Consider the following 21,301-nt stretch of genomic DNA (forward strand, 5'->3'; position numbering starts at 1 on the left):
TGAGATGATGAATATGATACTATGCATCATATTCGGCATTTCAGATGCCGAAAACAGTGGGACCGGCACTTTTCAATAACTCAATTGACAAAAACGAGTTTTTGGTGTTTAAGCAAATACATATATTAAATTTATAAATACACTGATATATTTATTACCTATTTTAACAAATAGATGAGTATATATCCTCTATTTTTCTATTTTTGCATTAGCGATTGCGGTCAGAGATGGAGATAGTCTGCAGATGAAAGGACGCGCTCGAAATCTAGTCTAAAAAAACAAATCGAGAGGAAGAGCCCAAAATTCGAACGAGCTGGAAGCCTCCTCGATCGCCTCACTCCCCTCGCACGTGCCTCCGGACCAACCGCCGTGGTCCCCCACTCGCGGACACACTCTCTGGGCTCCTCCCACCTCCGCCTCTTCCGCCGCCGCGGGTGCCGGCGACGATGCCGCGCAAGGCCTTCTCCAACTCAGGTACGCGCCCCGCCCGACCCCACTTCGCGCCTCGCAATTCCCGCATCCGCAAAACCCTAACTTCCTCCTCCTCCCACTCCCAGATGCGCGGGCCAAGTGGCGGAAGCAGAAGCGCGCCGCCAACCCCTCTCAGTCGAAGCAGCCGGGCGACCACTCCGACGACTCCGACTCCGCCGCGGCCGCGAACGGCGGTGGTGGCGACGACGACGTGCCGCGCTCCGCCTCCGCGAACGGGGGCGGAGGAACCCTAGCCGGCGGCGGCGGCGATGAGGACCCGGTGCTTGACCTCCGCGAGACGGAGGTGCTCTCCTCCGCCGATCCCGTCTCCGGCTTCCCCGCCGCCGTCCGCCGCGCTGTCGGCCGGCCCCATCCCTCGGTGCTTGCTGTGGTCGCTGCGGAGCGCGCCGCGGCTGGTGCCAGCTGCGCTTCGGCTACCCCGGCCCTGGCGCCCGCGCTCGAGAACATTTCGCACGGGCAGCTCCAGGTGCTCTCGGCCATGCTGCCCGACCACCCGTCCCTGTCGAACGACCCTGACAAGCCGTCCACCTATGTCTGCACCGCGCATCCGCTCATGGAGGGCCGTGGCGTGCCCAAGCAGTTCTACGGCAAATTGCACATCGTGCCCAGGCACTCAGGTTTCTTCTTCTCACTGAAAACCCTTGTCAGCAAGCTTTCCCTGTATAACAGGTTGTTAATTTAAATTGGTGGGGGGCATGTGTTAATTCGTAATTGTAGATTGGTTTTTGCCGACGACGGTGCACAGGTTGGAGCGGCAGGTGGTACCACAATACTTCTTGGGAAAGTCCCAAGGGCACACACCAGAGAGGTACATGATGTTGAGGAATAAGGTGATTGCAAAGTATTTGGAGCAATCTGAGAAGCGACTTGTGTTTTCCAAGTGCCAGGGACTTGTCACAAGCACGGCTGAATTGTATGACCTGAGTAGGATACTTAGGTTCTTGGAAAGTTGGGGGATCATTAATTACCTTGCAGCCGGGTCTGTGCATCGGGGCCTGAGGATGGCAGCATCGCTAATCAAGGAGGAGACAACAGGGGAGCTGCAGCTGGTATCTGCACCAATGAAATCAATAGATGGTTTGATTTTGTTTGATAGGCCAAAATGCAGTATCCGGGAAGAGGATATAGCTTCTGTGGTGTCAACTTTGTCTGTTCCAGTGGTGGAAAATGGTGATGCCGCTGCAGATTTGGATGAGAAGATCTGGGAGCACTTATCAGAGAGTTCTTGTAGTTTCTGCTCACAACCTTTGACCGACTTGCACTATGAATCACGAAAGGAGGTGTGCACAATTATAACTGCTACATAAATAATTTTGATTCATCATATTTGGTGACCCCCTCGTCTCATCTTTAGGACTGTCCATTTCGCAATGCTTGTCACATTCTTAACCCCATATTGCTCGATTATATTCATCATTTCTTTTGTAGAATGATAGTATGTTTTGATTATCTTACATTCAAAACAATTGGTTTACCAAATGGCTGACTATGTGAGAAGCAACTGGTCAAGACAACGATATGATATGCTTTATGAGATATTCAATTTTTTTTTTTTGCTTTGATCTGATTACGACCTTACTTCTAAAAGATTACATTCAAATGCCAACATTTATGCAAGATTGACTACGTTGTTCCAATGAAATGGATATAATCTTTTAATTCCTAAGGTGAAATAGTTATCTTAATGTGGTTTTTCTCTGAGGAATTTGCAGACCAAAAAGTTTGGATCTTATGCTTCAAAGTGTATGTATAGCAATGGAGTTTCAACTTTTAAACTTGTGATTTCAAGTACCAAAATTCTAACAAAAGTCGATAAGATTGACATATGATGATTTGGTTAAAGACGTCTTGTGGAGATATCACTCTATGCAAACTACCATCAAATTCACTAATGTGACAATTGTTGACTTCATGTTAGTCCAGTGTAAATCGCATTTTGGTATCAGAATATGAATATCACTTAGACAAAATCAATTAGCTTACATTTCCAATCTTAAATGTACAAAAAGTTTTGTTGGGTCCTTTTTCTTCTTGCTCTTTGTTATCAGCCAATGATCTTTGCCCCACAAAATGTGCACCTTGTTTGTTAACAGACTGTTGCTATGTCATAAGTCAGCAGTTATTTGAATTAAAAAGGACATCTTCAAGTACTCCCTCCATTTGATAATGCTTGTCCAGCTTATTGGTGTGCCTTGTTTCAAACTAGTTTTCCATTTCAAATAACAACATTTACCGGAGGGAGTACACGGCATGCTATGGAACCTTCTTTATAACCTGCTCGCAGTGTACTGTTTGCTTTTGTTAACAACAAGTGATCCGAATTGATTGTGTATTTGATTTCGGTGCATTATATATTTCATGATGATTTTCCCTGTACCTTAGTTTAGTTTTGACACGTCGTGTTTTAAGAGTGATATGCATTTTAATGCAGACATTTTCTGTTCAGGTGGGTGTTCATCAATATCTATAATTTTCTAGCAGTTTATCAATTCTTTTGCTTTCTTTTTTGAACTCACTCTCTTTATCAAGGAAGCATGTAAACGAGATTAACAAGCTGTCATATTTTAACTGGTGGAGCAGGCAGACATTTCTCTTTGTTTGGATTGCTTCCATGATGCAAGATTTGTTACTGGGCACTCAAGTTTGGATTTTGAGAGAGTGGATGGGACGAAAGATGGTTCAGAAACTGGCGGAGACAGATGGACTGATCAGGAAACGTTACTGTTGTTGGAGGGCATAGAGAAGTTCAATGATAACTGGAATCATATAGCGGAGCATGTCGGAACAAAGTCAAAGGCACAATGTATTCACCATTTCATTCGTCTTCCAGTGGAAGATGGTTGGTTAGAGAACATCAAAGTGCCAGAAGCATCCCTTCCGTCCAGAATGCAAAGCAATGGAATTTTGCATTCAGATTCCAATGGTGGTACTTCAGGTGTGTTTGCTAATTGTTCAATAAGCAAACTTCTTGTTTTTGTTACACATCAGTATTCATGGTTGCAAAATGTATCAGCCTCCTCCATTTTTGACTCATGATTTGTTCTCTTAGGTTGCATTCCTCATAGTAGGCAACCTGGAAACCAGATTCCATTCATTAATTCTTCTAATCCGGTCATGTCACTGGTGAGTTATTGCACAGTGTGTTGGGCCAGTTGGTTATAAAGTCATTGTACTGCTCTTTTCAATTTTGGGTAGCGAAATATCTCAATGCTTTTTCAGTTGTACTTATCTAGTTATCTTCACTGATACTTTTATATGGCTTTCAGTGATGTGCATACATCTATACTACAGATTTTAGATCCTTGACTGAAATGTTTCTGAATTGAAGCCCCTACTATCTCGAAGACAAATCATTTGTGAATTTTGATCATTGATGTGTAGTTGCCAACCATGACGCCGGAGTTGCTAATCCATATTTCTATGCTGCATCACTTTAGAACTTTACTCGATGTGTGACTAGATAGCTTGTCGCAGTTGTTTGATTGATCAAACATCAAAAGTTGTTGAAAAACATAATTTTTTTTGGAAAGCTGTACCCTATTAACATTCATCTTTTGTTAGCATGTGACTTTTTGCTGTTGATTGGCTGCTCAAACTCACAAACCTGAATGAAGGCACTAGCAGTATAATCATATGGGCCATTCCAGCATTAGTTGGAAATCCATGTAAAAACACTTGGTGGGGAAATATCTAGAGAATAGCCATATTTTAATGCTAAGATAAATAGATAATAACTCCGAACATGAGCCATTGGGTGGGTCTTGGAAGCATCATATTTGGTGAAGTAGTGGAGCAAATAGGTTCACAAGCTTGTGAATTACAAACTGAGGCACAGTGTTATTAGTTTTATGTGTCTTTGTTATACATGCGTTCAATGATCAATCTGTTGTAGAGATCTATGATGATCTTACTATTCAGATTTGTTTCGCAGGTTGCATTTTTGGCCTCTGCTGTAGGGCCAAGAGTTGCAGCATCCTGTGCAAGTGCAGCGTTATCTGTTTTGACAAGAGATGATCCCAGGTGACCCACCTATGCTGCATAAGGGGTGTCGAGTCACGTGATTATTGACATTTGCTGATTCTGACTTGCCATGTCGGTTTAATAACTGGCATGCAATATTCAGTTTTGGAATTTTTGATTAATCTTGGAGTTATCTCTTAAACTCACATTACTGGAGTTATCTTTTAACATGATCTTTTCCATTCTATAAAGGATATGTTCAGAAGGCATTGATGCTATGAGTCATGCTGCTCATCCGAACTACGGTAACTGCTTTGTTCCCAAAATTACTAATTCGCATTGTTTTACAATCTTATTGTTTAAGAGATTAGTGAAAAAATACAATCAATCTTCTTCTGAAACAGAACCCTCGTCATCCATCTCTCCTGAAGCTGTCAAAAATGCTGCAATATGTGGATTGTCAGCAGCAGCAATGAAGAGTAAACTTTTTGCAGATCAGGAGGAGCGTGAAATTCAGAGATTAGCTGCCACCATCATAAACCATCAGGTTTGCTGCAATACAGAAGTTGTGGGTGCTGCAATATTGTTATGTCTGTGTTTGACCATCAAGTCTTTGCTGTACAGTCTTGTATTTACTGTATCAGTTCTTGGATGTTTATGACTTAAAGAAACCCTGATTCTGAATTGAGGTAGCTGTTGCTCTGGAAGAACCTTTTGTTATTGGTTGATAAAAAATAGAATCTCAAGCATCCTTGACATGATTTCTTGTCCTTATCTTTTGATATGGTAATTCGAAGTGTATACTTGCATTCTGAAAAACATTGACCAAATACTGAGAAAAGAGAAGTTTTGAGCATGGAAGAGCCACTGGGAAAAACACAAGTTTCCATTTGAAACCTTAACTGCGCTGGAACTTCTATTAACCAGCTAGACCAATTGTCCTCCATAAACCTTTCCTAAATCTGTTGAGGCCTGTGGACCGCTTCCTTTAATATTTGCCCTTTTAAATTTGTACTTGTAGTGCTGGATAAAAATCAAATGCTGATCTAACTTTCATCTCGCCATTTTCATGGACATGCAAGATGCAACGTGCTTGGTGATATTTAATGCTACTTTTATTATTCTCACTTTTTATCCAACACTCATTTACAGTTAAAGAGATTGGAGTTGAAGTTGAAGCAGTTTGCCGAGGTTGAGACCATGCTCTTGAAGGAAAGCGAGCGGCTTGAGAGTACGAGGCAGCAGCTTGCAGCTCAGCGCGTCCGGATGTTGTCAGCTCGGTTTGCTTCCACAGGACCCGGAGGCAGCAGCACTATGGCTACAAATCCAATGAATCAGGCCACCAGCCCTAGACCGCCAGTAATGTCAGGCTCAATGCCACAGGCCAGCATGCCGGCGTTGTACACCAATAACATGCAAGGGCATCCCCAGATGGCTCTGCTGCAGCAGCGGCAACAGATGCTCTCGTTTGGGCCTCGCTTGCCGCTCTCAGCAATCCACCCTGGCTCATCCTCGTCGGCACCCAACACCATGTTCAACCCTGGGATGCCCAACTCGGCAACTCCTAATCACCATCCATTGTTGAGACCACCCTCAGGGAACAATTCAAATGTAGGTTAATGAGATTAGTTTTTTTTTCCCGGTCGTAGAGTCCTGGGTTGTAGTCCTGATTTGTGAGCATTGACCATTGTAATTCATTTGCACAATCACATATAAATGTAGTTTTTACCAGCAATAGGTTTTCCCCTCTCTAATTATTTTAATGGAAAATTGCAAAAATAGCATCAATCTTAAAAAATTCTCAAAATAGTATCTTGTCGGTAAGTAACATGCTAACAGGAGACCTATTATTGGCGGGTCAAATGCCGACAGATCTTGTGTCGGTAATTGGCCTGCCGACATCAAATCCTGTCGGCAGAAGGACCTGTCAGCATATGGTGTGCAGATAGAACGCCCTGCTTTGCTGATAGGCCTGTCGACTACCTATATGCCAATAAGTAAGTTTTTTATTTTTAATTTTTGAATAGATAATAATTTTGAAAAGTATTTTTATATGAAGTTAAATGGATTTTTTTAACAGGACTCTGGCAAGATGTAACAAACAAATGTGGTATTAGTAAATTAATAGTAAGTAAAATATTATTGAGTAATTGATCATTCAAAAAGGTAATTATACTTAATGTTTTTTAGAGATGTTAGTCTTTTCAGACAACCTTTTTAGACGTAGTTTTTTAACCTTTTTAGACGTAGTTTTTTAAATAACATAATCGCTACGGAAAGAATTTCTTTTTTCAAATATTTTTTTAGACTTAATCTATGAACCATCAAGGATTTTGTATAAATAGAAGTGCATGAGGCTACTTGTAGAACGAAACTAATTGGCTTAAGCTCTTTTACTCATAAAATAGCCTCTGATTCTCTCCCAAAGAAATATAGGTTGGTTCCTATGCCTGCTGCTGTGGAGGTGTCAGTGTGCTTTTATGAAGACCTTTGTAAGTTAAAGAAGTCCAACGACTTCTTATACACTTTCAGAAGGAGGTTCTTCATGTGTCCGAACTACGAGTACAACCCATTGAAGGGTTGCATCCCTAGTGGTTACCATTAGATAAATACTTGTGGCCAAACTACATTACAACTATCTGTCATTTACTATTGATCATTCTTGTCTCTGTTGGTAGTCTCTGCCACCTCTTTATGAGTTCATACAATGAATGGATACTGAGCAATCACAAGCAGATGTGTTCCTCCTACGTAACAAGTATCGGGCTGCATGAAGACGATTCAAACAAATGGTTATTGCCATGATTTCATCCACCTCCACGGGAGCACTTGACTTGCCTTCTCTAGAATCTATCATTGTCCCTTCTACAAGTATGATATGTTGAAAATTTTGTTCTAATCTTAACCTCACAAATTGCCTCCACTGCTTAGTATTTTCAAGCTCTCGTAAATCCCACTTCTACCAAGTCACACACCACTTAGGCAACATAACTCTGATCGATAAACGTTGCTTGGATGGGCTAATTTGTAACACATCATGTAACATTACTATCTTAACTACGTCACATTTCACTTGGATTATTAAGATCAACTTCCACACCCAAGAAATTGCTTAAATCTATCACATTGTCAAATTGCTGAGAATATCCTTCTTCATAATACACACTAAAAACCATGTCTCCCAATATCCTTGATCCGAAATCATATTATTGTCCATTAATTCGTCAAAATTCATAAAAAAAAAATTCTAAATCATGCTAAACTTGTTGCTAAATTACGCTACAATTATTCCTACATCACACTAAAATTCTTAGATTTATTGCTACTATCATTGCTAAAAGTATTCCTACCGGTCCTACATTATTTCGAAATCACACTGCAATTCGAAAATTACGCACAAATTTCTAAACTATTCTAAAATATTCTTCGAATAGAAAAAATAAACATTTTTTTACCTTCTTCCTCTCTTCTTCTTCCTCCTCCCTTCTCTCACGCGCATGGAATGCAACGACTCTCTACGCACGGAAGCTGTTGTCGTTGGCGTCGAATGTGGAATGCAGCAGAATGGGGCGAGTTGCCGAGCGGCGGCATTATAAAGATGCCAGGCGTACTGATAGGTTCTATCGACACATCAGATGCCGACAGGCACCACATGTCGGTAGGCCAAATCTGTCGACAGCTCGCTTGCCGATATTTTAAAATGGATGCTATTTTTGTAATTTTATATTAAAATATTTTTTAATCCTCTTTCTATGATATTACTACTGGCCAGGTTGTTCATATATAATGTAGAGTTTCATTCTGATTAAAGTAACTATTGCTAATTCCTCTTAGAAAGTAGAAGGAAATTGAACCTGTGGTTTATATTTAGAATCGTGGTGTGCCAAACTGATTTATATTTGGACTTGTAGGGTGGCCAAGTAGTTTATATTTTAAATTGTGGTGCATCTGACTCCGTATAATCTACCATTGTAAACCTGTAAAGGCACATTATAACTGGACCAAAAACGCAGGCTGTGGTTTCCCCTTCTGTAACTCAAGGCATGTCGTCAATGGCAAGCTGTACTTGCGACATCGTCGAGCATAGTCCCAGGAGCACATCGCCACTCAGATAATAGAAGGGCAAAGAAACCAATACTTGAACACAACCAAATTGCGAAGGCAGAAGCGGTTTAAAATTTGTACCATACCACTTGTCAGTTGAAATCAACGAAAGATGATACTACCATAAATCGGCAAGGCAATACTGATCCGCAAGCAGCTAGTTTCCGACCTGCTAATGTTCTCAAGACTCATAATAACATTTAATGAGAAGTGGCCTCCAAAACTTCCACAAAGCGAAATCAACCTAGTGGCGTATGACATAAGAATCTGTGATAACACCGGAAGACGGGACTATCAAACTCATGTTTTCCCCTCAGCCTCACAACTTCAGCTCTGTCGAGAGTATGGTGCTTCAGAGTGGGCAGGGTGGTACTTCAAGTGTGGTTCCGGCCTGGATCTGGCCCCATCCGATGAGGCGCCAATGCTTCTCAACACGACGGCTCAGGGCAACCTTCTCTCCTTTGCTTGTGCAGACAGGCGCAGTGAGCTGTAGCTTGGCAAGATCGTTCTTAACAGCGACCACGCGGGCGCCTGTGGACATAGATCCTATGTTAAGCATCAGGATCTCACCCTTCGTGAGCTTGGACACCTTCCCTGCCTTCTCTGTACCTTTTGTCCTCACACCCAACAGCCTCCGGAGGAGGAAGAAATTGATCTGCGACACAAGGTACAAGGATGTATGTAAGTAACAGCTGTTTCTATCCATCTATGCTGAACAAACAAAGATTGTACAAACCTCAAGCTCCACATATACATCAGGTAGTGAGCCAACTTCGCCGAGAACCTGGCCAACAAGCCTATCAGCACGCGTTAAAGTGGGATCCATTGTTGTTCCCACACCAATAAGCCCTCCCGGCACAGCAAATTGGAGTTCATTCTGCTCAGCATAGAGTGAGACAATCCTTGAGTAGATTGGAGTGCATTTGATGTTGCCACTCTCATCCTTCATGACAATGCCAGGGCGAACTTCAATCTTCTGGTTCACCCTCAGAACTCCCTGTAAAGAATCACTGATGTTCTGTTCATATCAACCATAAGTGAAAACAGAACAGTAGTACCATGATTGAGCTACATACTCTGAGGATGCTGCCACCTGCTACGCCACCCCTAATTTCATCAACCTCTGAACCAGGCTTGTTAACATCAAAGGAGCGAATAACAATCATATTGGGAGGTGAGGTGAAATTCCTTTCAGGGATGGGGATTTTCTTCACAATATATTCACAGATCACATCAATGTTATACTTCAGCTGGGCAGATATAGGCACCACAGGAGCACCTTCAGCTATTGTGCCCTGCTCAGAAAAAAGAGGGATCAAATTATCAAATCATGAAAGAGAAGACATGTATTAAAACGAGAGATGGTGAACAGTATGGACCTGGATGAATTTTTGGATTGCTTCATGCTGATTCATCGCGGCACTTTCCTGGATAAGATCAATCTTGTTCTGCAGAATGATGATATGTTGGAGACGCATGATTTCAACAGCAGCAAGATGCTCAGATGTCTGTGGTTGTGGGCAACTTTCATTCGCTGCTATCAAAAGCAATGCTCCATCCATGATAGCAGCTCCATTAAGCATTGTGGCCATGAGAATGTCGTGACCCTGTTCAAGGAGATAGGTATTGTCGAAATATATTATCATTTCCTAATATAATTTTCAAACTAATAAAATTATAAAATTAATATCTAATGACACATCAGAGAACAACTTGAGATGATCTCAGTTCCCAAGACTTCTATCATACCTACCGGTGTTTGATCATGTACCTTTTAGCTAAAACATCATTATTTATAAACAGCTTAATGCAGCTTATGATCACAAATGACTCCAAAGGGGAAAGCAAAACTAAATAGAATTATATGCAGCTGACTCGTCCAAAGCTATCATTTGCTCACTTGCATGCAGAAATGTTAATAAACATTCAGGTAGGCAATACAGTTAATCTTATACCCTTAAAAATTCATGTATAACAGCATATTCATAAAGAGAAATGGTAAGGTTTTATCATACCGGGCAATCAACAAAAGAAACATGTCTCAGGAGCTTCATTCTAGTGTTTTCAAACCCAGGCACATCACAGGGAGGGCCATCTTCTTTTCCACTTCCATAGGCCCTTTACATAACGGAAGGAAAGTCAACACGTAGTGTATAAGGGCTTTACAACATGGCATTAATTCTAGGCAGTTGATAGGTAAGTGCTAATATTTAATATTGTTGGGAGAATCAATCAGTCAAGAATTCAAGCATGGTCTTTACCACATATTAACTAGTAAATAAATTATATGAAGGGAAATTCGTTGGTGACCAGGGTTTCCGATGTCACATTAGCAAAATATGATAATCCAACATGTTGCAATGTTTTAAAAGATGTCATAAAAAAAATCATGTATGTAGTTCAATTTCAAATTCATATTTGATATCAAGATACAAAAAACACAAGTGGCACTGGTAGTACATGATGAACAACGCTAGATCGATTCTTGTCTATTTTGTTTCTTGACATCTAGGATGAATCAGATGCTAAATTTTTACAGATTTCCTTAAATTCATGTGTACTACATACATAGATTTTTGGAGAAGATTTGAAACATTGCAACATGCTGAATTCGCTAATGGGGATGCCGGAACCTGGACACAAAATCCACTCTTATATGAACAGCAAGGTTCAGCAATGTTAAGAGTTTAGAACAACCGTGCTGAGTTCTTCTCTGCATTGTTAACAGGAGACAGAAATAGAAGCTCATCATGTTAAGTGAGAACTGTGACATTTCGTGTATGATAAACATACTTGTAGCACATTGGTCGCGGACATCTGTCGTCCTCACACTTATAGATTTTTGCGTTAGCATAACCCAGCTTTATTGTGATGTTACGCTCCAGCTCATTCTTGAATCGAACGGTCTACATATCAAAATAAAGCAATCAGAATATTTGTAGAAAACATATAAGATATCAAGGAGAAAAATGGTGAACAAAGATAGGCGACCTCAACAAACATCAGTTGCAAACGCAGAACTTCACTGAGTCATATTGAAATAAAATCTAAAATGTATTCCTAGCATGAATGTAACTTTCCAATGCAATTACTACTCTAAAAGGTGCCCATCTAAAAATCACATGTTGGAGTAACATGGAGAATGCACAAGATGTTCCTGATAAATGTGATACATAATTGACAGCGGTACACATAATTCAGATTCAGTGCTTGGAAGAGAATGTGATACTGGAATAAGTGAATAATACCTGAACTCCAGATATAGCTTTTACAACAGTAGACTTTCCATGAGCCACATGTCCAATGGTACCTGAGATGTTAATGAAGAATATTATGCCCTGCGGGAGGTTTTGATTCACACAAAATTTGAATAAACCTTGGTCATGCTGAATTCATAGGGGACAAAAAAAACCAAAAGTAACTGACTGTTCACAAACCAAAGGCTTTCCTAGTTATACAATACAGAATGCATCATGTGGATCTCAATTAGGCACAAATCACAACATCATAAAAAGATTGCTTTCCCTCATTAACAATATCTTGCCAAAAATAGAATGATGTAGGCCAAGTACAAACAGCAATGGTGTATCCAGGTATTATGTGAATGTGAGATTTCAGTCTCATCAGCAAGGCTTAAACAGGTGCATCCATAGGAAAGAAGATAGTTCCAACATCTTAAGTATTAGAAAATAAGCAACAGCATGCAAATGAAACTCCATCATGGAACAATTATTCTGTGTAAAGTACAGGAAATATATCTTGAAGAACCATTCCACAGTTCATTACATTTTTTTTTAGAAATCATGAACCATAGCTTTTATACATAAAAAAATCAAAGAATCCAAATACAGCTATAGATCATGTGTACTGATACCAAATCACAGAACAGTACAACCTTGCTAAAGGGATTGCATACATACCAATATTGATTGTGGCTTGGCGTGAGATAACTTCAGGTGACAGTGGGTGGAGCTTTGTCACATCAAGCTTGCTTAAGTCCTGTTCCATCAATCCTCGGCGAGCCATCTTGGAAACTGCAAAATGGTACTCGGAAAATTAACCAAGTGTTTTGTTCAGTGCTTACTAATTCAATACCATCTGCAGGAAAAACAGAAAACACACTGTGTCCAAGCATGAAACCGGCTAATTAAACCAGCATGTCCAGCGTTCTTTCTCTATTGCATTGCCCACCGAGCACACATGTGCAGGCAGGGCCGTCAATTACCACAAATTCCATAATACAAATACACAGACCCTCCTAAGCCCTAACTCCTACTCAGCCAAGGGCGGACTTAGCGTTGGACATGGGTGCTCAGTTGAACACCCGATCTCTTTTCCTTTCTGATAAATTTGGATTTGATAGCACACAAAGCAGGTAACAGATCTATCTCCCAGAACAAAATGAATCCATGGTCTCAAAAAGAGAGAGAGAAAATTGCATGCAAGCAAGGTAGGGTTCCTTACCAACGAAAGAAAACAACCCTCCCTAAACTGGGATGAATCCACTCGACGCGTCGGCGGGGAGAGTGCGACTGGTGCCTAACGTTGGCGGCTGCCGTTCTTCGTCGGAGGAGGAAGGAGGAGGTTCGCGGCGGCTACGGAGTGGCCAAACCAGGTGAGAAGCTGAGGTGCTGTGGGTGATCGAGGGAGGATCTGAGTCAGCCCTAGCCCGGGTCTGGGCCAGATTTTGGGCCGATCCGAGCCCGACGTTGTGACGCCGGAGGCCCAAAATAATTAGTAATATACTCTTTTTTCAATCATGTAAAGAAATGTCTATCTCCCCTTTGAACAAATCTCTTCTTCTTCTCTACGAGTTGATTCTTACATAACACATCTCACATTGCCTAATAAAAATAAAAAAATCCTCGCAAAACTAAAAACTCAGAAAATCAGATCGTCTTTTCTGGTCATCCTCCTTCCTAGCCACAACAGATCGGCCACCTCCAATCCTCACTCGCATAGTGATTAGCAACAAAAAAATCTGATTCACGTACGTCCGCGAGTGATCAACTCAGGCACCATGTACTATCCGCGAGTGATAAATTTTTTTCGATAATTTTTTTTCAAAATTTTGTTCAGTAACTTTTTCTCAATAAATTTTATCTCAAAACTTTTAAGCTAGAAAAGATTTTTAAGAAAACTCTTAAAAAAGTTACGGAGAGAAAAACTTTAAAAAAAAATATGTTTTGAGCTTTGGAAAAGTCCGGGAGCTGCCCTCCTAGCGCGCACGGGGATTAGCACAAACCTCCTCCACGTCACGAACCTGCGCTACGACCGGCAACCTCCGCGCCGCCAGCATCCCGGGCTTGATCGCGTTCTCCCCGCAGCTGGCCTCACGCAACTACGCCGCTACTCCCGGGCCATCACGCCGATCCACCCCTGCACAGCGTCGCCCCAATGCCCCTCCTTCGTTTGTACGGTCATCGCTCTTCCTCCCCAGCCTTCCTGCTTTGAAGTAAACCGTGATGAGATCGAGCAAACCTCATCACTGCTCCTCCCTGGCATTGCCATCGCTTCTCCTCCCAGACCACCGCATCGTCGCCCTCTCCACCCTCAACCACTCGTCGAAGGGTGGCGGGCTAGATCGACTTCCATGGCAGGTGAGAAACCTACCCACCTCCCTCCTCCTGCCTATTTCATTCCGTAAATTTCCTTTCGTATTCCCTTTCTGACATGTTGAATTTTACGTTAAGCATTGGATGGCGCGTTGGTTCATTTGGTGTATGGATATTAATTGGTGCCGCGCGCACCGTGCCCGTAATGGCGGCGAGCGCGTGCGCGCACGCATCGGTGTGGATGCGGCATTGTCGCAAGTCGACGCGGAGGTCAGGATCGAACGCCAAGAGCGCGATGATGTTGTCCATCGCCTCACCGAACTGCTAGAACTGCTCCATCCTGACTGGCGATCGTGGATCTCCCCTTGACGAGGTGCGCACAAACCAAGTGTTTGCATGCTTTTGGATTGCTTTGTGCTCTTTTTGTTTAGATGCCACGAGCCTCGTTTTGTTTCGATGCAATACAAGATGGTAATGTATGTTCATACGTCTATTGGAAATGTTAGAATTGCACGTATGAACAGATATTTCTCTACTTTTTTTAACGTCGAGAATACAGCATTGATTTCAGTTAGTAAAGGCTAGAAATTTATTTTGGAGGATTTCTGAAGATTCTACAGTCCTTTTTCTCGTACGCTATAGGTGACTCCTTGCCATGCTCCCATGACATGTTCGGTGAAATGCATACATGGAGTGCCACCGCGTCTAGGAGGGGCAGCGTCATCTGCGGCCAGACAGGCACATAGCCCACAGGGCACTGGTTGTATGTGCAGTGCACCAAATTATTCTTTTTTCTTGCATTGTATGCAGGTGAGCACAACATATATACAGCTCATGATCATGGCATATGGGTTCCTTTATCCTCCATTTGTTTCTTTGATCACCTTGATTGGTAATTTGGGTTCCAATGTGTTAGTTTGATGATTCCAGGTACAAAATAAATGAAGGAAATAGGGGGGGGGGGGAGTTGGTTTTTAGTATTGTAGTCAGAATTTGTTTTTTTTTTTGCTGCAACAACTTGCCTTTTGTAAATATTGAGCTGAGCAATGCTCCTGTACTCTCCAGAAAAATACGTGGCATCTTAATATATATTGTTTTCCATTGGTGTTATAATTTTTCGGTATAATTCTGAAATGCCATGTATGGTTTACACAAATGGTTCATGATTTCTGCTTTTCTCATGTTTTTTTATACTTTCATTTATCACTTATCATAACTTCCGGTGAGGCTCATATAAATTTTCCAAGCTGTATACCAATCAGTTTGGCAAGCTTCAATTGTCGGTTTTCGCTGATTGTAACTACTGCAGAGGTTTAGCATAGAATATAAAACCTAGAATTCATAAATTGGTTTAAACTGAAAAATTGTCACTCTGCTTGAAGAATTCAGGCCAGCTAGGCCAGCTGGTGTTAGGGTCAGTATCTATTGATGTGTCAGTATCATTGGTGTATTAGTGATTTAAAAAAAGATATGATGTATTAGTTATTTGATTAACGGATCAACACAATTTTGCATATTTGTTCTAGGATTGTTTCAACCAGCGTCAAAGCATAGGTTGTAGATTACTAGGATTGTAGACACCAAGAATAGGAAAAGGAAAGGCACGATTTACTTTATTTCAATGGAATATATCGGAGCCCTCTTGTAGTCTGCAGATCTCTGAAGCAAAATATTCTTTTTCTGGTTAAGGATGCAAATTTCAAAACTGCCGGTCTTACTGGTGTGGTGGATTCTATTATTTGGATAGGAATATATATGATTGTAGCATTTCTAGGTCAATGTAAATTGCTGTAGTTTTCATTTCTCTGTTTTGTCAACAAGCATATGGTGTTAATCTTTGGAATCATTTTATCGGGTTATCTAATTTTGTTTATATATATAAGCATCTTTGAAGAGCCACGTTCTTTGATGTAGTGTTCTGTAATTATTAGATCAGATCTAAGAGCAATATTTTCTTTTTTCTTTGCAGGGTTATCTACATATACATTGAAGCAATGAATGAGATGGAGAATTGGGGGATTAGTTAAATGCTCAGTAGAGTTTTTTTCCCCTCTTATATGGTGAGCTCTTCGTATTCTTTCCATTGATGTTGTAAGTCTTTGATCAGGTATTCGGGTAGATTTACATCTTATGGATTCATGTTGTATTAGAGAATTGATGAGCATTCCGTATAGTATAGTCTCATGTAATGACGTGTTGCAGATTCTACAACTTGAAAAGAACCTGAGGGATCGGCATTCATCTAGACTACATTGGTGTTTGTAATTGTTTTTTAATAAATACTAAGGGTATACCCTCTTATCTCTACCACTGAAATATTTAGGCACAAAATATGCATCGTTTAGACATCATTTGACATGAATTAGCATATAGAACATGTGTGATGTTCATAAATATTGGGTGTAACATTTGAGAACCGTTGCAACGTACATGTATTGTACTAGTAAATTTCTATGAGGGAGACTCTTTGTACGACATCAATTGTAACACTTCGGAACCACCGCAAGTCCGGAACACTACTAGTCTTCCAAAGCTTTTAGGTTCTACATGCCATGACAACAACTTCAACCTCTCAACATCCTTTAGAGAAAGGATAAACCTGAAACCTTTACTGTTCAAGATTAAAGAAACATCAACACTTCACTATATCTACCAACACCGCTAATTCCAAAACATGAGTGTGGGTAGACTTGCTCAAGAGACGATCGCAACCTTAAGGGCATTTTTATTTTAGCTTTGGATTATGAAAAACGGCTTTTAGATTGTAGATTTTTTTTAAAAAAACTGGATTATAAAAAGCTGAGAGTTGTTTGGCATTCTGGATTCTGAGGTGGGTTATATATTTCCTTTGGTGTGTAATATCTGTAATACCCTTAGTTTTTCTGAGTGTATATTTATATATATTTAACAATTTCTTTCATTGTATATTTTGAGCACAGTAGAGATGGTCTGTTGCTGTCCGGATGTGGTTGAGGCTGGAACCAAAGGGCGGCCTATTAAAATTAAACTTGCCTATCAGTGAAGCTCGATTACAAAGCAAACAAGGCATAACCTATAAAATAGCATGACCTGCAGGCCCACTAGGTTATTACTAGTCCATTGCAGCTGCAGATCAACCTAGAATAGGAGACAAAATAGCAGGAGAGTCCACCAATACCAGCATTGCAAGTAGCCTATCCAGCATTTGAACCAAAGGTTGTACCCATTCGATCGCTACTATTTCCTGAACCACCAATCGATCGAAAGAGGGCGTCATGGAGCAGGAGATCTCTGGGTGCCACTGCGAGTATGATCGCTAATGGGTGGGGCGTCCCTGGCAAAGGCGAGGATGCAGGCGGGCGGTGCCACGGTGAGGAAGGTGAGCTTCAAGTGGAGCAGCTGCTCGACGGCATCCTACGTGGTCGTTGCGGCCATCGGCAACTGGATGGGTTTCTGCTGATTTTGAGATGCACTCAGGGATGGGACAAACTGAGCACGCATGGGAGGAGCACCCGGCGGCGACGGTGGTTGATCCTTTTTTGTGCGCTTTCAGGATGACGGGAAACAACAGGACGAAAAAAAATGCTTCGGGAAGAAAATAATAGCATTAGTGAGTAATTAGATGATGCTTGTGTGTGCACTTCTATTTTTTCTATAGTCACAATCTGCAATAAGCTGGTGGGAGGTAGCTTATAGATTGTGGTAGAAAAGATAGCTAGATTTTGAAAAGCAGACTGTATAATCTAATTGTTTTTTTAGCTTTAACTTTTAAAAGTAGTTTTTCAAAATCCAAAGCTAAAACAAATATGCCCTAAGGTATGAACCTTTCATTAGTTACTCTTACACTGGTGCACTATCGAGTCTAAAAGGGATAACCAGGAGATTGCAACTACTTACCTAAAAGTTTTGGTTTGGTCATTAGTTAATGGTTCTATTCAAGAAAACAAGTAGGAAAATTTGTTTTTGCCCATATCGAGCTGAAACTCTCGTACTACCGTTGTACCAAAAGGGCAATTGTTAGTCAGATACTCCCTATGAGTCATTTTAGCCTACTCAATTATTCACCAAATATAAGTCGTTTCAGGATCCTAAGGTAACTTCGTCTCACTTATTCTAGCTTTGCCCTTCTTTAACTTCTTCATCGAAGAGAAAGAGTGAGAGATTGTGCAACATTAATTGCATATTTTACATGAGAATAATTGAGGGAGGGAGTATTGCACATGAGAATAATTAAGAGCATGGATATTTCATCTACCTCCTTAATCCTTATGCCAACTCTAAACAACCTATATTTGCAATCGGAGGGAGTACTTTTTTTTTGTTTCTAGTAGGAAATGTAGTTTTTGATTATGAGAATCAGGTTATTTGTTTCAGCTTTTGATTCTGAGAGCATAATCCAAAATCAAAAGCTAAAAAAACAAGGCCTAAGGCAGTTCTGCTTTGAAGACCAGTAGTTAGTAGTGAATTTGCAAGAAGTTGTTATAGAATTGAAGAAGTTATAACTTATCAGCATTATCTAGTAAAAAGAAATGCTAACATTGAGTGACCTAATTTCTTGAATCATTCACATCACTTTAACATCTCGGTGAAAAATATCATACATTGTTATAGCATATGTTTAAAATAGTTAAAGACTATTATGGAATTGGGGACATTCATATGTTTTAAACAACCCCTATAGACAAAAATAAAAGAAAATAAAAAACCCTAACATCCAAATCCTCCAAAATTCTTACAATCTATCAATTGGGTAGTAAATAGTGATCCACCGTTCTTTTATCTTTAGGCAAGCCTAAAATAACTAGCAAAGCCCAACAAAGTTGGCAAACCCACTCAGGGTTTGATTTGGCAAAGCTCGGTGATCGCGTGCATTCTGTGCTTTGAAAAAAATGCAGATATAGAATCATGTCACTCGTTGGAAGGGCAACACGGACATGTCGCTTGTTCAACAGCCGATTGGTCGACATGGCCTACTAGCGTAGATGGACCTTGCTACCTGTCACCCGTTCAATGGGTGATAGGACGTGTCGTCATTCCAATGGGTGACAGGTACTTTTTTCAATGAAATTAGGATTGGTTTTAAAATAGAGTGTCATCATTCCTACGGATGACATGTACCTTTTTCAATGAAATTAGGACTAATTTAAAATAGAAAATTATGGTTTTTTAGAATTGTTTTAGATTAATCGAACGAGAAGAGTAGATGCTGACAATTTTATTCATAAAGTTAAACATTTATGATTAATACAAAGTTTGTGGTACTTGGTTGTAAATGTTACATACCAATGATTGAACATGGATTCTACTGCATCAACTGAGGATATTTCCCCCTTCTCTCACATATCACTTCGAGCTCCTCTTCTTCCTGGTGACGTAGGAGATATTGATGCTCCTGAAGTAGTTCATAACGCCTATAAAGTTTGGCCTCCTACCTCCTTAAAATGTCCTCCCAGATGTAGCATTCCTTCTCTCGCCTTTGATGGTCATTGGCTTGTCGCTTGCGTTCCAGTTCTCATCGTTGACGTTCTTGTTGCCACGCATGATGTGCCTCCTGCCTCTGTCATGCTTCATCCATACTAATTTCTTACCCTCATTTGGTTTCAGCCTATCTGATCCATCCTCTATTGAATGGTGGCTTAACCACATCGATCCATTCCTTGAAGCAGTAAGGTTGTTTAACAATTAAAGGTGGTGTTATGAGTGTAGTTCACAATATGGAATTGGTATGTGTGGAAGAGTGGGAAAGAGGAACACACCACAATATCGGGGTCGATCCCGGGACACACGAAGAACCTCCTACCAAATGTCTCCACATCGAAGGATGTCAACATCCATGCTTGTTCACCACATGAACACAGCAGACACTCATGCCAGTGTGGCACTCCAAATGGGTGGTTCCTCCAATAATCCATGACACCCTGTTAAGATGTAACATTACAATTTAAACATTAGTAAACAATTAAACTGAATAGAAATTTGCAATAAATCAATAACAAGTTTACATCATAACAGAAACTTACAATACCAACACAGTTTGTTACACCATACGTCGTTACAACATGACAATAATAAGTCTAACAACATGAATTACACATAGCAAGGTACGTTAGAACATTATTCATTACAATGTGTTCCATAATGCATGGATGAAGCAGATGAACGATGAGGCTGTGGACGTCTCCCATCAGAAGATGAGCCAGAAGGACCTACTTCACCGTCCTTGCCACCCACCGAACCTTTGGTGCACTTCTTGAAAGTGTGTCCATTTTATTACACCTGCTGCACCATTTTATATGATGCCCGACTTTGGATTCGTCCATGTCATTATGAATCCTTGTTGTCTTGAGATGTCCTTTCTTCTGCTTCATGGTATCGGGATCCCATTGATACAATTTGTTTGGTCTAGGATTTGTTGTGAATGAACCCACTATCCTGAATCCATATAGCTAGGGGTTCTGCATCTTGAAGAGAGCTTCCTTTATGAAGTACTTGGAGACATAGCTCCGAGGCCTCAAGTCATTCTCAGCACAAGTAGCAATGACATGGGAGTACAACTTATGCAATAGCCTTGACTTATAGCAACTATAACTCATATTTTAGTAGTGAGCACACACTCATGAATTACTACATATTTTAGTAGTGAGCACACACTCATGAATTATTCTTTTATAGTTGCCCCCCTCCGACCTTTGTCCCTACAAAAAAATTCATATTGGTGTCGTGTAGTCCCCCATGGGCTTCATTAGGTGCATCTATGCCTTCTTCGTCTTATCAGCCATGTATTGAGTCAATTTGGACCCATATATCAAGCGACTTTCATTCATCGCCACTGAAGTTGTTGCAAATCAGTCCATGGAGTATTTGCTGGTCCCTTGTAGAATGAATTCCACTATTTTGACTAGTGACAGTCCCCTAACACCTTCATGACCCAGTTGTAAACAGAAGCTAAATTTATCATCATAATTCCATACTGTTTCGCGGATTTGAAACATGCCGTTGTGTTCGAATTGCTGTATTGTAACTGTATATGTTACAGGCGTGCTAGTATAGGTAAAGTATACGAAAGAAATAGAGACAATTGTAATTGAAACATGTAACTTTATTCATTCATTATCGAAATCATAAAGTACAGTTTCATCCGATTACAATGTTACACACGCGTACAAACGCACACGCTATCTGACTAAACTTCCTCAGCGACTGCTTTCCTG

At 40.8% G+C, this 21,301-nt stretch overlaps 2 protein-coding genes across 2 annotated transcripts; one reads left to right on the forward strand and one right to left on the reverse strand.

Moving 5' to 3' along the window:
• Positions 1-305: 305 nt before the first annotated feature.
• Positions 306-6,187, forward strand: LOC133904862 (SWI/SNF complex subunit SWI3C homolog). Its single transcript, XM_062346482.1, has 9 exons — positions 306-474; positions 558-1,109; positions 1,210-1,772; positions 3,073-3,427; positions 3,542-3,615; positions 4,424-4,512; positions 4,705-4,757; positions 4,857-4,999; positions 5,605-6,187. The coding sequence occupies exons 1-9, from the start codon at positions 447-449 to the stop codon at positions 6,070-6,072; spliced, it is 2,325 nt and encodes a 774-aa protein (XP_062202466.1). The 5' UTR covers positions 306-446; the 3' UTR covers positions 6,073-6,187.
• A 2,465-nt stretch (positions 6,188-8,652) lies between these two features.
• LOC133904887 (eukaryotic translation initiation factor 2 subunit gamma-like) lies at positions 8,653-13,216 on the reverse strand. The gene is made up of 9 exons (XM_062346525.1): positions 13,021-13,216; positions 12,477-12,590; positions 11,805-11,866; positions 11,350-11,462; positions 10,572-10,674; positions 9,936-10,163; positions 9,633-9,851; positions 9,293-9,553; positions 8,653-9,211 (listed from the first exon to the last, which is right to left on the reverse strand). Exons 2-9 carry the CDS (start codon positions 12,580-12,582, stop codon positions 8,909-8,911), a joined length of 1,395 nt encoding a protein of 464 aa, XP_062202509.1. The 5' UTR covers positions 12,583-12,590; positions 13,021-13,216; the 3' UTR covers positions 8,653-8,908.
• Positions 13,217-21,301: the final 8,085 nt, after the last annotated feature.

Source organism: Phragmites australis, chromosome 22 (assembly GCF_958298935.1).
Source record: "Phragmites australis chromosome 22, lpPhrAust1.1, whole genome shotgun sequence".
In the NCBI taxonomy this organism is placed as follows: Eukaryota; Viridiplantae; Streptophyta; class Magnoliopsida; order Poales; family Poaceae; genus Phragmites; species Phragmites australis.